A 17,365-nucleotide genomic window follows, 5' to 3' on the forward strand; every position below is an offset into this window, starting at 1 on the left:
AAATAAGGTAAAAACAACAAAGTGGAATAAAAAAAAAAATCATGCAATACAACAAAATATTCTCTCAACTTGACGAAGAAAACAACATGCACCAACTGAAGTGAACATAATGAATGCCCCGCTTCTGAAATAGAACTACAACTTGTCAAAACAACAATACCAAAGGGCCAGTCCCAAAACTTTTTTATGCATGCTGCAAAGTGGTTATGTCCTCTGCTGAAACTCTGCCAGTGAACTCTATATTTTAATAATCCACTCCAAAGTTCAGTACCACCACCAGAAATGGGACATACAAAGAGCAAAATCTGGACAGACCATCTGAACCTTATTTTACTATCATAGGTTCTTAGGCAAGTACTACATAAGCTGCCCTTGCAGGCCATTTTAAGCCCAGCCAATTTGCCTTTTTGTGCTCGAAATAACCTATCCCATTTGGTTACAGATTGGCTTTATCCATCCCATGGTCGGTAATTATACATTACCCCTAATAAGAATAAATGGGATCATGTCATAGATAATTTGAGGAGACTCGTGCATGGGATAAAGCATTTAGAATTTGTCTCTGTCTCTGTCCATTAATAGTACATTTACTTGCTACTACAAGAACCTTTTCAGATACGTGGGTCACGTGGCAACCACAAGAACAACACACAAAAAGTTAGACTAATGAATATGATCAAAGCACCATACTGAGACAAACATATATATATTTTTTATTTGAATCCTCTGAAATGAAGCTTAACAGGTTTATTTATCTGATGCCAAATAGATCACTGACTGCAGTCAACATGAAATGAAATACTAAGTACGTGTGCAGATGTGAGGGAGTTGTGGATGTAGAACACCAGCTCACACACAGCCCTCCTGTCATCTTCATGTTTGGCTACTGACTTAAAGCACGAGTAAGCTCAAAACACACATAAATAACATGCACTCATGCATTTACAATAACTGAGAGCTTCTGTACATTAACACAGGCTCACTCCTGCATTTCTTATATGTAAGGTAAGATTATCACGGCAACATCTGGCACTTTGAAGGGAAGCGTAAACACATTAATGAGTTTGCTACATATATTAATGAGTTTGCTACATACATTAGTGAGTTTGCTACATACATTAGTGAGTTTGCTACATACATTAATGAGTTTGCTACATACACTAATGAGTTTGCTACATACATTAATGAGTTTGCTACATACATTAATGAGTTTGCTACATACACTAATGAGTTTGCTACATACACTAATGAGTTTGCTACATACATTAATGAGTTTGCTACATACATTAATGAGTTTGCTACATACATTAGTGAGTTTGCTACATACATTAATGAGTTTGCTACATACATTAGTGAGTTTGCTACATACATTAATGAGTTTGCTACATACACTAATGAGTTTGCTACATATATTAAATCACAACAAGTCTAAGATAAAGTAAGTGCGACTGTTGACAAACACATTAGTGAGTTTGCTACATATACTCTACTATGGTGCATTTTAAGTGTGAATGCAGTACAGAATGCGGGATTTTTTTAAGTGAAATGGCCAACATATATTAGTCTATGTCAGTCAACCTGTTGTGTAGCTCTGAGAATGCAGCCCCATGCTTCTTGGCACAGACAGCAAAGCAAATGTGTAAAAACGAAGACGTGATTCTACAGGACACAATTTACTTCACTTCCTAAGATGTGTTTAAGTGAAGTGAAAGGCATCATCACACCGCTTTTATATGAAAACAGTTCTGCTGGCTACAGCCAGTCGCACACTACATTTAGAAAAGACACTTCCAAACACTTACAAAAAAGACAGCTGCTGTATGAGGAAGAACTATGACATTTTATATTCAGAAGCCTAGAATTTGTGTAAGTTAGCATGTCCTTTAACAACACCTGTACCTGCACAAATACATTACACAAACAAAGCAAACCGAAGAGTGTTGTAATTGTTATTAGGTAACCCTGGGATATCAAAAGTTACAATATGGTTTTACCAGGAATGTTAATCAAGCTTTTACAATATGGCATCATAAGACGATATTCAATACATATAAACAATGGCAGTCGATTTTCAGAACATGTACCCAGTTAACTTTCATTCTTAACTTCCAAGATTTTACCTTAAAAATGCGGACGAGATGAAGGCTACCACTCCTTTAAGGACTGTTCTTGCTTTCCTCTTCAATTTGTTGCAGAGCTTACTATCAGGCTGCATGGATGTAGCTACAGAAAAGGTTTCTGTAAATTCTACAATGGCCATCTGCACTCTGGTAAAATAAGATAAAAAAAAAACACAATCAAATGAGAAATGCTTAGCATATTTTTGTCAGCCTGAAGAAGAAAAAAATGAAGTTATGTACTCGCCACAACATTCCATCTGAGTAGTGGTACTTCATTTATCTTCAACCTGTGGGTCTCGGATCCGACATGGCTGCATTTTCCAGCTATGGATCCAAGCTCCAGACTCTTCCCTTTACCCATAATGCCCCCTGTCTCCCTTCAGATCGAGTTTGTTGCCTAAGAGGCATTATATAACCGACCTAATATCACCTTATAATAACAATCTCCATGACACTCCCAGGCCTGGGCAGAGTCAAGGGCCACACACTTCATGCAAAGCTAAATGCAGATTGCATCCATAAGGTCAGGGGGAAGCGGGGGGGGGGGGTTGAAGACAAATGAAGTACAACTACTCAGACGGAACGTTATGGTGAGTACATAACTTCTTTATCTGAAGTAGTTTACTTCATTTGGTCTTCAACCTGTGGGACAGAGTCCCCAGCTACCATAGATTCCTGGATGGCCTTCATGGAAGGATATTCCAAAGCACCGCAGAGTCAAAGGATGCTCTGTTCTGACACACAATATCCAGCTTGTAATGAGAAATGAAGGTATGAGATGAGGACAAAGTAGCTGCCGAACAGATATCGTCCAGACACACCCTAGATCAGAAGGCAGTTGATGTAGCCATAGATCAGGTGGAATGTGCCTTCACTTGTCCTGGCAGGGACCTACCTTTCACCACGTAGACTCGAGCAATGCACAAAGAAATCCAGTGAGCAACTGTTACCTTGGAAAATGGCTTGCCTAAAAAAGGTTTAGTATAAGACATGAATAGTTGGTCAGACTTACGAAAGGCTTTTCTCCTATGTAAATAGAATCTCAGTTGTCTATGAACATCAACCAGATGCAACTTGTATTCCCCTTTGTTCTGAAAGTTGGGGGGAAAAAAAACAGTAACTTTATTGTCTGATTAATATTGTTTTCCAATACCACCTTAGGAAGAAAAGATGGATGAGTACGCAGTGACACTTTATCTTTGTGAAAGATCATGTAAGGCACCTTAATACAAAGAGCCTGAAGCTCTGACACTCTTCTGGCTGAGGTAATGATCACCAAGAAAGCAGTTTTCCATGTCAAAAACTGCAAATCAACCGATGTTGCAGGTTCAAAGGATTCAGAAACCAATGCCTGTAACACTAAGGTAAGATCCCATGGAGGCGTAGGGTCCTTAACCGGAGGTCTAAGTAGAACGGCACCCTTAAGGAAGGTCTTACAAAGTTTCAAAGAATCCAGGGAAGACATATTCACCCTCACATGGAAATTAGAAATAGCTGCCAGTTGTACCTTAACTGCAGAAGAACTAGCACCCTGATGGAAAATGCTTGCCATAAAAATCTAAGACTGTTGAAAGAGGTGCCATGAAAGGGTCCAAAGCTCGCTGAGTGGCCCATATGGAAAAAATGTCTCCATTTACTATGATACACCTTTCTGGTGGTGGATTTGTGAGACGGAACCAAAATGGAATTTACATGGGATGACAATCCGGGAGTCCCGATAATTATGGGAACTGGAGCAGCTAAGCCATGAGCTTCAGCCTGTCCAGATCTGGGTGAGGGATCCCTGAGGGATGAGAAAGATCTGGAACTTGATCCAACATCCATGGAGGAACAACTAGGTGAGATCACAGTGAGGGGCACCAAACCTGGTGAGGTCAGAATGGGGCTATGAGGATCACAGTGCTCCACAGCCTTCGAGCTTTCTGAAGAAACTTAGACATAAGCGGAAGTGGAGGATAAGCACAGAGGAGACCGGGAGGCCAAGCATGAACCAGTGCGTCTCTGGGGGCTTCCCCCTCTGGAGGGTTCAGAGAGAAAAACTCGCTGCATTTTGCAGTGGAAGTTGATGCGAAGATACTGCAGCACGGCAGACCCCACTTTAGAAAGATCTGTTCCGCTACTGAAGGATTCAGAGACCACCCATAAGGCATCAGGATAGATCTGTTGAGCCTGTCCGCTAGAATGTTGGACCGCTCTGGAATGTGCAATGCTACTAGAAAGCAGACGGTGGAGATTGCCCATTCCCACACTCTCATGGGTTCCTCGACAGAGGGGATAAGATCTGGTTCCCCTTTTTTGTTGATGTAACAGACTACTGACACTGTGTCTGTCTGAATAGCAATCGTCCGTAGAGGAAGATGGGCATGAAATGCTTGCAACGCCAGAAGAACCGCCCTCATCTCTAAGAACGTTGATATGCAACTCGGTCTCAGAGGGGGACCACATGCCTTGGACCATCCCTGAGCAGTGCCCCCCCCAACCCTAGCTGGAAGGTGTCCATGGTCACCGTGGTTCTGGGAAAAGCAGGGTGGGAGGCACGTCCCTTGAGGAGATCCGGGGATTGAAACCACCAATGAAGGGAGTCCCTGCATACCCTTGAGATTCTCACTGGAAAGGTGAGAGGAAGGTCTAACAGGGACCACTGGACCGCAAGTGTCTATTGAAGAGCTCTCATATGAAGGCGAGCCAAAGGCAGGAGACTGATCATGGCCGCCATGGAACCCAGTGCCCTGAGAACTACTTTGACTGTAGGGACTTGAGCGTGAAGAATTTGTAAGACATGAAATCTTAAACTGCATATCCTGTCCAGGGTGAGAAAACCCCTCATTTGAAGAGTGTCCAAATGTGCCCCAATAAAGTCCAGAATCTGGACCGGCTCTAGAGAAGATTTGTTCAGATTGATGGTAATACCCAGATTGCTCACTAAACGAATGAAGTAATCCCTGGCCTGGCACAGTAGATGCTCTGAAAGGGCAGCAAAGAGCCAATTGTCCAGGCATGGAAAGACGTGAATACCCTGGAGCTTCAGGTGAGCCACTACAACTGCCATCACCTTGGTAAACACCCTGGGGGCTGTGGTGAGACCAAAGGGAAGGGCACTGAACTGGTAGTGATTGGATCCCAGCCGGAAGCAAAGAAACCTCCGGGAGTGCCTGTCCATTTTGACGAGGTAGTACGCATCCTGGAGGTCGATCAAGCACATCCAGTCTGTGGGCTACAGAAAGGGCAGGATAGACTGAAAAGTGATCACCCGGAATTTTGTCTTGGTTACTGACAGGTTCAATGTGGACAGATCCAAAATAGGTCTGAGGGTCTCCCATTTTCTTTGGCACTAAAAAGAACCTGGAGTAAATGCTGGATCCAAACTGGTCTGGGGGGAACCGGTTGGATGACTCGTTTCTTCAGCAGCCTTCCTATTTCTAGTGCTGCCTCCTCCCGCTGCATGGGGTGGGACATCTGGGAGGAGTTTGTTCGGACAGGGATGTTTCTTGAATGGAACGAAATATCGTCTGGATATAATTCGCAACACCCAACGATCTGTTGTAACTGACTTCATGCCTTCGGGTATAGCGACAGGTGACCCCCAATTGCCTCCAGAGATGAGCAGTCGGGCAACCCCTCAGGGCTGCTGCCCAGGTCCCTCCGAGAAGGGTTCTTGGGACCCGAAATTCCTAGGACCCCCTCTGCCTCTCGGGCAGTGTCTGTTGTGACCCCCCTCTACTTCTGGAGGATGGAGAATCCTTAGTGTCCCGGGAAAATGCCTAAGACTTCCAGAACCACATCATCTTCATTCCTCACTGATTCTTAGAAAAGGATCTTTGAGGAGACGGGAAGCAGATCCCAATGGCAGACAGTGTCTTCCTGTCCTTCTCACTCTGGACCAATGGCACTTTCACCGCCTTCCTGAAGAGGGAAGAACCATCATAGGGGGCGTTGGTGAAAGATGCCTTGAATGGATCCGAAAATTGATACAACCAGAGCTAGGAGTGATGCCTGATGGCAACGCCTGTTCCCGCTGCCCTTGCGGCTCCCTCCGTAGTATGAGAGAACAGTCACATGGACATGTTGGCAACTGCTTTTACAGTGGTCATTCAGGTGGAAAAAGGTCTTTTTGTCCTCCACCATGGACTCTGGGGGAGACTCCATTTTTTCTTTCACTAGATTTTTCTGGAGTCGATTGACGTGTGCCATATAGTTCAGCTCCCTCACCGAGAATGTCGCTGAAGCATATACTCACTTCCCAAAATGGTCCATCGCTCTTGATTCTCAATCAGAGGTATGAACCTTGGAGCTCTCCTGAGCGAGCTCCTTCTTGGTGGCAGCCGCCACCACTACCGCATCTACCGGGGACCCCTTGTTCCAATGCGTCCTGTCTGACAGGGGTCTCAATACTCTGTTGGGGTTCTTAGGGATGGGCTCTATGGTGTCCGGCTCCTTCCATGCCCTAGATGTTATCAGATCCACGAGTGGATCAGCAGGAGGGGACACAAAAGAGGTAAATGGGTCAGAGCCAAATGCCTCCAGGAACACAGACTCATTTGTGGGGTACCTTCTCAGGGGGAACTCTGAGGAGAACTCACAAACCTCTTGTTGTTCCACCGGAACTTCCTGGGGCATAGCGACCACGGGCTGTCCCTGAGATGGCAAGATGGTCGGAACCGCATGCAGAGCCAAGGGGTTTGGATGGAGTCCAAGGACGAAATGGTCAAAGGCCTCGACACCGAGAGAACCCTCTCCACCATGTCGAATGCAGAAAGGCAAAGACCCTCTTGGGACATACTGGTGGGGACCATCCCCCTCTGACTCAACAGGGGAATCGGAGCCGAGCCTCCAGGAGCTGAGATGCCCATTGGGATGCTCTGCTCCAAAGCACTTGGAGCAGAGAGCCCCCCTCTTGGATCCAACCCCGAAGCTACGACTCCAAGAGCTCAGATCCGATCCTGTCGGATCCGACAAGCTCAAGGCAATGGCCAGCGTCGACAGTCGGCGCCAACTCCTCGACCCAGAATGTCCTCGGATCAAAAAATTCCAAACACCGCTGGACGGCCTGGAGAAGGAGCTATTGGTCAAAACAAAGGTTGCAAGGAGCCCCTCCGGAGGGAGAGGGCACCGGCAACACCCCCATCTGAATCTGGTTGCGGATAAATCTGCGCATCATCTTGTCCATCTTCACTTCACTGAGACTTCGGGTGAAGCAGGAGGACGCTACCAAAACAGGTCAGTAGAGTCGGTGGGGAGAAGACCTTACTGGGGACTGTCTACGAGTTTCCTCAGGCTCAGGGAAGAACCTGGGAGTGCGTAACAAAGGAGATCCAGGCCTGGTCGGAGGCCTAACTATTGGTGGTGGACCCGCCTGCGATGAGCGGTCGGGGGACCACTTACAAGAACGGTCTTTCTTAGCCTTATCCCCTTTCCCGGACCTCTTGGTGGAAGTTGGAGTCCCTGAGGCCGGAGAAGAGGAAGTAGAAGCATGAGTCACTGCTAACCCCGCTGGGGAAGAAGGGAACATAGTCCCTGAAAAGGGGAGCAAACCCTTCAGTTATCAGTTTGTCCACCCATCCTTACGTGCCATAGGGTTGAAACCAGCACAAATAGGACAGGGGGACTTAAGGTGATCTGCACCGAGGCAAACCACGCACAGAGTGTGGCCATCTGCTGGAAATAGCTTATGGCCGCACTCTGTGCATTTCCTAAAACCTGCCTTAGGGGCTCCTGCCATTCCCAGCACAGACTAAAAAGCACACACACACACACACACACACACGCTTCAGATAGAAAAGAGAAGAGAGAGAAGAAATTTTTTTTTGTTATCTAATGCAGACGCGGGAGGAAAGAAAAGATGCAAGGCAGAAAATAGGAAGAAATTAGAGAGAAAAAAAAAACATAGTTTATTTCACTTACGTGACCCACTAGCTGGAGCTCAGAAACCACACTTGTAACCACTATGGCAGCAAAAGAGATCTGAAGGGAAACAGGGAGCATTGTGGGTAAGAGGAGGAGTCTGGAGCTCGGATCCGTAGCTGGAAAACGCGGCTGTGTCGGATCTGATGTGGATTCAAGACCCACAGGTTGAAGACCAAATGAAGTAAACTACTTCAGATCTGTTCATAACAGTAACCATGGTAAACAGAATGCTGTACCTCTGAAACTAAAATCCCAACCTCCAAGAACAGAACCCCAAAAGCCAACTGCCAAGAAATACAATTTTCTTTAATACATTAATGCAAATGGCTATGCCCTGCACAAATCCATTTGTCACTATTAGCAGTACACTCTGGCACTGCATTTTTTTTTATATTTTCGCAGCCACCAACATAGGGAAGTCGCATCTCACATAATACATTTTATGTACACAATTAAGTTTATTTAGGAGTTATTAAAACAGAATGCCTTTTACCATTTCACTTAAGTCTCACAATCTAAATCTAAACCAAGCAGTCAGCAAATTTTAGTGAAAACATTCCACTCAACATATTCTTTAAATTTAGGTCCCTTACCTATTACTGTTCAAAACATTTTCCACAACATTCTTTGGAAACATGTCCTTGTGCACATCTCGTTCTTGGACAAAAAGAAAATAACAGAGACGTCGTGCCAGCCACCCCCTATATCTACAAGAAAAAAGAAATGCTAACATTAATGTTTTAATAAAGAATTTCAAAAAGAGAAACAAGTGGAAAGAAAGCACAGAATTGTGACAGCATGAATTATAACTGTAGAAGCACAGGAATATAAAGGGGCAGCACAGTGGCTTGGTGGTTAAGATCTACGCTCCACAGCACTAAGGTCTACAGTTCAATCCTGATCTTCTGTTACTGCATGTACAGAGTCTGCATGCTCTTCTGTTTGTGCACTGGTTTTTTCTCTCTTTGTCTATATATACATATATACATTTTTGCCCTCATAGTATCCCCTTCAAGATAGACACAGTGCCTTGTAGGAGGATACATATCTAAAAAAGAGCACAATACATCTTGCCTAAAATCAGGACCACCATTTAGCAATCAATTGCCCTGTGTGTCCTCCACATTGGATGTAACTTGCCTGATTTCCCATGCATGCGGTCGATCGCTGCCCCCTCCCCCTGCCTCAAAAAAAAAAAAAAAGCATGGTTACGTTGACCAGAGATCGGGACTTTTGACATTTTGCAGCTGGCACCCTTACATGTCCACCAAGTTGGAGGTAACTTACCTGATGTTCTCTAAATGCTTCAGAAATGAACACCTCCAAAAAATAAATGTGCAGAGTAAAGTTAATCTAAAATCAGGACTTCACCCTTCCACAGTCAGTAGCCTCTGTGTTGATTACATTAGATGAAACTTGCCTGATGTGCTTTCTAAGCTTGAGTTTTCTCTCCCTGGAAAAAAAGTGCATGGCAAAAGTGACAATGGATTTGAAACATAAATAGCAACCTCTGTATTGTATAATTTTGATAATTTGTCCTTTTACCTTTTTTCACATGAAGTGTAATCAACCCTCTTGCAGAGTTAATCTTCCTTGATGGATGGATAAGGGTTGTGGGTATTAGAGCCAATTTTTCATCCTACACAAGCTCTACCTCCATTAGCAGAATTTAGAAGCTTCCTGTTAAACACTTCTGTAGGTAAGCCTTCTGCTCCTGAAGAATGGGTGATTTACTGTTATACCATTATTTACCTTTTTTGCTTGTCCCTGTGACTGTATGGGTTTTCTCGGATTTATTCCCACCTCCCAAAAACACACAGTCTGACTGGCTATTCTAAACTCTGTAGGTATACAGGTTCACAGGTGTTTACTACGCTAATGACCACAAGGGCCTTTTTAAGGCTAGCCATACATCCCAAATCTCTGACAAGTTCTAATACCCTTGATAAGTGTAAGCATGGGCTTGGGAGATGAACCATTTACAGGTTACCTGCTTGCATCAGAGACCGAGGTGCCAAATCAGGCATGAATTTCTGGTTTCGTATCCAATTGTCCAAGTTGCACTTGAACTGGATTAGGGAAAAACTCTGCTTCACGTGGATAGGGAGCCTGTTCTATAGATGGGGTAGTCTCTGAGATACATACCTATCTCCAGCAGGTCCTACTTATATCACAGGCAAGGTTTAAGTCTTTAGAATGGGTAATTCTGGTACTGTTTGTTTTGTGGATATGCAGGAGGTCCATCAGAGTGGGGTCTGACAATGCCCTGTATGCCAGGCATAGATCTCTCCTCAAAAAGCCTACAGGAGACAGAATACAGGGATAGGGCATGGAGGCAGTCTGTACAGGACATATTACTTATGCCCTGTATTCGTTTAGCAGGGAACCTCTGTGGGCGTTCCAGTTGTTGGATATGCCTGGTACATACCAAAGGGGGCACTATACTCAATGACAGGTCTGATGAATGCCGAATACAGTGGAACAGTGGCTTCCTTGGACTTAGATGCCATACCTTTGTTTATAAGTTGCGCAATACAGAATGATTTCATCACCAGAAAGGACTGAAAGATGGTGGGTTGTACTAATAACACATATGGTACAGCTGAGGAACTGATACTAACAGATTATTTTTTTCTTTCCTTTCTCTTAAAGACAAAAGGTAAGACATAATGAACATTTATTAATCATTTTACATATTTTAATGAATTATGATGCATTACTATTACCTTTGAAAGTATGTTCTGTTTTTAATGTCAACTAGCTACTACTTATTATGATAAATGCCAAGGGATTTTTACAATTTAACTAAGATATCATCAGCTTATGCAGATAGGCACAGAAGCACTGATGGTTAAGTAACAGTCTGCTAGGGGTAACCAAAGACACCAGCTCAGGAAGCAGCCTTAAGAATCGGTGTTAAACTGCCAGAAAATCAATACCACATGCTGAGGAATACTGACCTTTATCCAGATCCAGGCAAGGGGATGATGGTGAGTGGAAGCCCAAACTATTACAACTGATCCCTCCATTTTGAAGGGTTACTATTTAGAACCATCACAAGGGTGACATACCCTTGATCTGGAAGGCACACTACACCAAACTTTGTGGTATCTGGAGAGAAAGTCCATCTGTGTGTGGCATAGAAGGATAAAACCTTAACCAGAACCAAACCATGTGAACTCAAGTAGCATTTCAGGTAACAGCAGAGCCAGGTGAGGGTTCACTTACCTTGGGGGAGAACAGGTGGCTCTGATCAGCTGACTGTAGGAATGTAAGGACAGGCTTACAAGGTAATGAAACAGGACCAGGTGGGCGCAGGCTTCCAGTTGCTGTAGTTGAGGGTCACCTTCATTGGTGTGTGTGTGTGTGTGTGTGTGTGTGTGTGTGTGTGTGTGTGTGTGTGTCAGAAGGCACACATATGTAAAGGGAAGGCACTGTATGACCACAGTAGTGCCTCTACTGCTCATCTCTGCTGTCTGGGGGGTGAGGCTGGACTTCAAATCAGTGCCCAGTTGTCTGTGTTAATGAATGCTCCTTTCTGGACCCATGGACTGATCATGGGAATTGCAGCAGTGGGGGAGTATCGCACCATTTGCTGGGCTTTAAGACTGCAGGAGAAGGTCAATCGTGATGTCATCTCTTTACCATGGACCTTCAAACTGCCAGATGGGATGATTTGTGTCAGGCAACTGAGGGCCAGAGAGCCAATCGGTGGGAAACATACTGCAAAGAAGACTAACATATACAATCTGCCCGGGTGAAGCAAACTTTACATCCTCCTTGATGACAGCTCTCTCATCTAGGCTCTCTCCTGGGTAAATGGCCACGTTGCCTCTCAGAGGAAACAATGGATTTTACTAAACGGTGGTTGGAAGGTGGACAGGCACAAAGTATACAGATAAAAAAGCATTTGGACAGAATCACAAAGCAATTCTTTGGACTAATCCAAGATGGTGTTGAACATTCTCCAGATTTGCTGCAACACCGCTTTGCCAAATGCGGTCTCTTGACTGTATATAGCTTACAATGCTTTATAAATGCATGCCCTTTTATTTAAGATGCAGCCCATAATATGTCTTGAGTCAAAATATTCTTGAAATGAGATGCAGAAGTAGTAGCCACCCTTGTAAATCACTGTCCCCTGAAAGGACCTCAAATATTCTGTTATCGTCATAAGGCCAATAAAATGGGTCAGCTACTTCTGCCATATTTTGATGACTGATCTTCTCCTTCCATTCACAAAGGAAACAAACAGCTGACCATTTTTTTGGAAGTCTTTAGTCATTTCCCAGCAGTATCTCAACTGCACACACACGTGCGTGCACGTACACACACACACACACACACACACACACACACACACACATGCGTGCACACACATGTACATCCAAAAGTATTCTCATATATTTTTATTCTCAGGAAAAAAGACTGCATGCTTAATGAACTGGCTGAGACAGACAGAAGACACAACCTTTGTTAATAGGGGGGAGGTAGGGTATCTTCACTGACATTCCATCATTGTGAGACACTGTAAAAGATTTTTTGTCCATCAGTGACTGTAATTCAGAAATGTCATGCCAGAATATCACTACTACACAGAACATATGTGTTCCAAGAGTAACTCACAGCAGATGTGTGTGAGTGAGTGAGTGAGCAGCAGTTTATTAGAAGCTGGTTAACTTTCGAAATCTCTAACTAGAACCTTCAGTTATTGCAATATTTACACAAATAAGAAATGTACATATTTCCTTCTCTTCACTGTTGAAGTATTCTTCACCGAAGGGATCTCCTGCCAAGAACAGCCCAATGTCCAGCCAGTATACCAAAGCGTTTAGATTTTATAGGCACCATTCGTCAAACACATGGTCCCTGCACAAGGCATAAAGATGACGTACAAACACAGATACTCAGAAATGAATGACCCCAGGATGAACAAAATACCCCAAAAGACAACTTAGAACATGCACATCCAGAAGAAAAGAGTTCAGAAGGAAAAGGAAGCAACAGCCCCCCGGCTAGGAGGGTATCAAAAAGACAGTTGCAAGAGCCATAGCAGATGGGGGAAGGAGGGAGGGAGCGAATACTGCAACAGTGAAGAGAAGAACTTCTACTGTTATGGTAAGATATTACACAGCTGTGTTATGTCCTTCTACATCATTGCTGCAGTATTCTTCACTGAAGGGAGAGTACAAGAGCTAACAGGAAGCCTGGGAGGAGGAGGGCACAGAAGAGCCCTCTACAAACCCATGCAGAATAGCCCTGGCCCTGGAAATAACATCCAACTTGTAATGTTTAGTGAAAGTATGCCTAGAAGGCAAAATAAAAGCCTCAATGATGGAACTGGTATCCAAGCCCTTAAAAAGTCATCAGAAGAGGCAACCACCCTAGTAAAATGTTCCTTTATAGAAGACGAAAAACAGTTGCCATGAAAGGAATAACAAAAAAGAAATGGCCTTAGAGATCCAGGAGGAGACGGTTTGCTTGGAAACAGCTAAATCCAAAGTCCTGGAATGAAAAGAAACAAAAAGTTGCATAGATATGCAATTAATATTTATTTTATCCAAATACTATCCGAGCTGTCTACGCAGGCCCAAGGAGTGGAGAGCCTACTCATTGGCAGACTGCAGAGAAAGAAAAAGGGAAGGACTGAATAGACTAACAGACAACTCATCAACCACCCTGGGCATAAAAGAAGGATTAGTATGAAGAGACCCCCCCCCCCGTCTCTGAAAATTTAAAAACGGGGGAACAGCCATGAGAACCTGAAGCTCAGACACTCTCTTTCCAGAAGTAAGAGCTAACAGCTTGGGAAAAGTGTTGAGGAGAGAATGATCCAGAACTGGTCTCCAATTCCCCTGCTTCCAAGAAATCAAAAACATCCTGGAGTAAAAACCCCTTCCCACTTTGGTGGACGAAGTGAGTTAAATGGTGCCCTGATCCAAAAGGGACTGGAAATCCTCTGGGAAAGGAGACAATTATTCTCAAGGAGGCTGCAGAATGCCTGAAAAGAGGGGATGAGATTCCCGTATCATGAAATACCCCTGATGAATGATAACTTTAGACTCTTGGGTGGTGTCTATCTGCTGTCAATTTGGGAGAGACAGAAAGGCAGAGAGACAAGGAAACCTAGTCACGGGAAAGAGGAGGCAAAATGTCAAATAGAAACAGGCTTGTTCTAAAAGGAAGGCTTCTGAGATGTAGGAGTCTGAGAGGACTTAGCAGGAAGAATATACCTGGACCACTTCTCACCTTTGAGAGGTTGAGGAGTCTGTCTACAGGCAAAGGCAGATTTAGATGGGTAATTCCTCTGATCTTTGGATATAGGGGAAGACAAAAAATATGCTTGACTTCCAGCATGGCCATACGTTTATTCTGGAAGGACCTGAGCAGGTCAGCAGCAGCTGTCAAAAAGATTTTTATTATCCACAGGTGGATCCAAAAGTTTGGCTTTGATATCATCAAGCAAAGCCTGAAGACAAAGACAAGAAAAATGCCTCATCCCAATACCAAAGGAAGCAGCCATGGAAGAGGCAACACCATAACAGCTTTTATGGAGTGAAGAGTGACATGGGAAGTGGACCCAAGCAGGGAAAGAGCTAAAGCTTTCCCTTCTGAATCAGGAAGATTACAGACAACCTTAGCGACCAGAGAAAGGAGAACAAAGACATACTTTGTCATGTGGGTTTGGTAATTAATAGCCAAAAATGACAAGTTGACAGCAGTAAATACTTTTATCTAACCTTTCCATAGCTTTACTATGTTTATCAGAAGAAAGAGGGTGAGAAGGCAAACATTTAAAAGACTTACCAGTTGAGACTGAAATCACAGAACTGTCAGAAGAATAAAGTACAGTTGTGTACACTTACCATAAATGTAGATGTTCGAGGGTATTCACTGTTGCAGTCATTACATTTGGGTAATCTGCTGGCAGGTTGCCCTCAGTCGGCCTGATTAACAAAGTCTTGGGTCATGCGTCGGTTGCTGTCCCTTCTTCCATGATGCCAGGTCGTCAGGGGTATAAAACATGCAGCCGACGCCAATACATCAGTTTTTCTTGCCCCAGATGTCAGGTGCCCCCCAAATGGGGAGCCAAATATTTTAGTAATTAAAAACACAAAAATATACCTCCAAACAAAAGCAAATACACCAAAAAGGCTTTTAAGCATAGTAAAGGAAACTAGAGGTATAGTAAGAGAAAAACAGGGGGTTGGAGGGAGGGTAACCAGGACTGCAACAGTGAATACACTCAAACATCTACATTTATGCTAAGTGTACACAACTGTACTATGTTCTTCATGTTTCACTGTTGCAGTCATTACATTTGGGTAGATTCCCAAAGCTATGGTTGGGAGGATGGATTTATACAGCATTAGGACCAGCTACAAGTCCCTGCAGGACAGCAGTGGCAAAGCCAGCTCTGGATTTAGAGAAGAAAGGTAAATGGTAATGTTTGGTGAATGTATGAACTGAGCTCCAGGTAGCAGCTTCTAGAATGTCTCTAGTAGGAACACCTCTGAGAAAGGCTGTAGAAGTAGATGCAGCCCTGGGGGATAGTTTTACCATGGTGCATATAGTAGAAATGAATGCAATGGCTTATCCATTTGGAAATAGTCTGCTTTGAAATAGCTTTTCCCTCTGCCCTTGCAGCATATGCCATCAGTAGTTGTTCAGATTTTCTTAGAGATTTTGTCCTGTTTAAATAAAATCTAAGTTGTCTGTGTACATCCAATGAATGCAGAATCCGCTCCCCCTTGTTCTGTGGGTTGGGAAAGAACGCTGGCAAATGAATGGTCTGATTAAGGGCCACACTGGATACCACCTTAGGCATGAAGGATGGATTGGTCCTGAGAGACACCCTGTCCGCATGAAAAATAATGAAAGGCTCCACTGCCATAAGAGCCTGTAATTCGAAAATCCTTCTAGCTGAAGTGACTGCTAAAGGAAAGCTGTTTTACAGAAGAGAAATTTTAAGTCTGCAGTAGCAGCTGGCTCGAAAGGAGGGATAGTGAGTTTTTCCAATACAAAATTGAGGTCCCAGGCAGGGGTTGGAGCTCTCCAGGGTGGTCTTAAGTTTTTGGCCCCGCTGAAATACTGCTTTAGCAGAGGATGAGAGAAAAGGGGAGGTTCTGAAATGGCTGAGGCATGGATTTTTATGGAAGAAAAGAACAGGCCTTTGTGAAGCATCTCAGTTAAGTATTGTAAAATCTGAAGAATATTGGGCACTGCTGTGCTTATCCCTTTTGACTGATTCCAGGCACAGAATCTTTTCCATTTGTCAGCATAAGATTTTCTAGTACTAGGCCTTCTTGCCTCCAAAATGCCATCCATTACAGGTTTGCTGAGGGATGCTACGGGTGAATTTAGGTGATTAGCCACACTGCAAGATTCAAAGTTTGGAGCTGAGTGTGCAGAATTTGGTTGTTCTGCTGAGACAGTAAGTAAGGTGTCTGAGGCAGGTGCCACGGTGGAAGGTGTGACACATTGCGCAGGAGTGGGTACCAGTGTTGGCGAGGCCAGTCTGGAGCAATCAAAATCATTTTTGGTTTGTCCTGTTTGACTTTTAGTAAAGCTTTGGAGAGCAGAGGCAGAGGAGGAAAAGCATAGACTGACAGGTTTTTCCAGCTGAATGATAGAGCATCCACTCTCCAGGCTCTTTTGTGATGAGTTCTTGTGCAGAATTTGGCCAACTGATACTTCTGGGGTGAGGCAAAAAGATCTATGTCTGAACTCCCCCATTTGCATGTCAACATGTTGAAAATCCGTGGTTCCAGTTTCCATTCATGTGGATCCATGAGATTTCTGCTTAGTTCGTCTGACAGAGTATTCAGCTTTCCTGGCAGGAATTGAGCTTGTAGTTGTATTTGGCAAGTCAAGCCCGTGTTGCACAATGCCATGGCTAGTCTGCAAAGGGGGTAGGAGTGTGTACCCCCCTGCTTGTTTATGTAGCACATAACTGTGGTGTTGTCTGTCTTTATCATTAATTGTCCTGGATGAAGGTAGTCCTTGAAGGCTGTCAGTGCATTCTGTACAGCTAGCATCTCTTTTTGATTGATATGGAGGTGCATTTGATTTGGGCTTCATTTGCCCTGAATGCACTTCCCTGCCGGAGGAGCCTCCCAAGCATAGTCTGATGCATCTGTAGCTAGGGTTTGGGCAGCAGGGTTGGAGTGAATGGCAGTCCCTTGTTTTGGTGGCAGGCCTCTGCCTACCATAGGAACTCTAGTTGCAGGCAAGGTATGATAGGAATCATTGTTTCAAGGCTGTGACAATGCTGACTCTATAAACTTTTTAAGTACCACTGAAGTTTCCTCATATGCAGTCTTGCATAAGGAATTAGAAGA

At 44.1% G+C, this 17,365-nt stretch overlaps 1 protein-coding gene across 3 annotated transcripts in view; it reads right to left on the reverse strand.

The window, feature by feature from the left end:
• Positions 1-17,365, reverse strand: part of GPAM (glycerol-3-phosphate acyltransferase, mitochondrial) — a 921,522-nt gene that overhangs the window by 676,291 nt on the left and 227,866 nt on the right. For all 3 annotated transcript variants that reach the window (XM_044055836.1, XM_044055838.1, XM_044055837.1), the window contains exons 5-6: positions 8,618-8,731; positions 2,121-2,267 (exon numbers count right to left, since the gene is read on the reverse strand). In XM_044055836.1, the coding sequence (XP_043911771.1) occupies positions 2,121-2,267; positions 8,618-8,731 (261 nt within the window). The remainder of the gene's footprint in view (positions 1-2,120; positions 2,268-8,617; positions 8,732-17,365) is intronic.

Source organism: Protopterus annectens, chromosome 14.part0 (assembly GCF_019279795.1).
Source record: "Protopterus annectens isolate FY-2018-M chromosome 14.part0, PAN1.0, whole genome shotgun sequence".
NCBI lineage: Eukaryota > Metazoa > Chordata > Ceratodontiformes > Protopteridae > Protopterus > Protopterus annectens.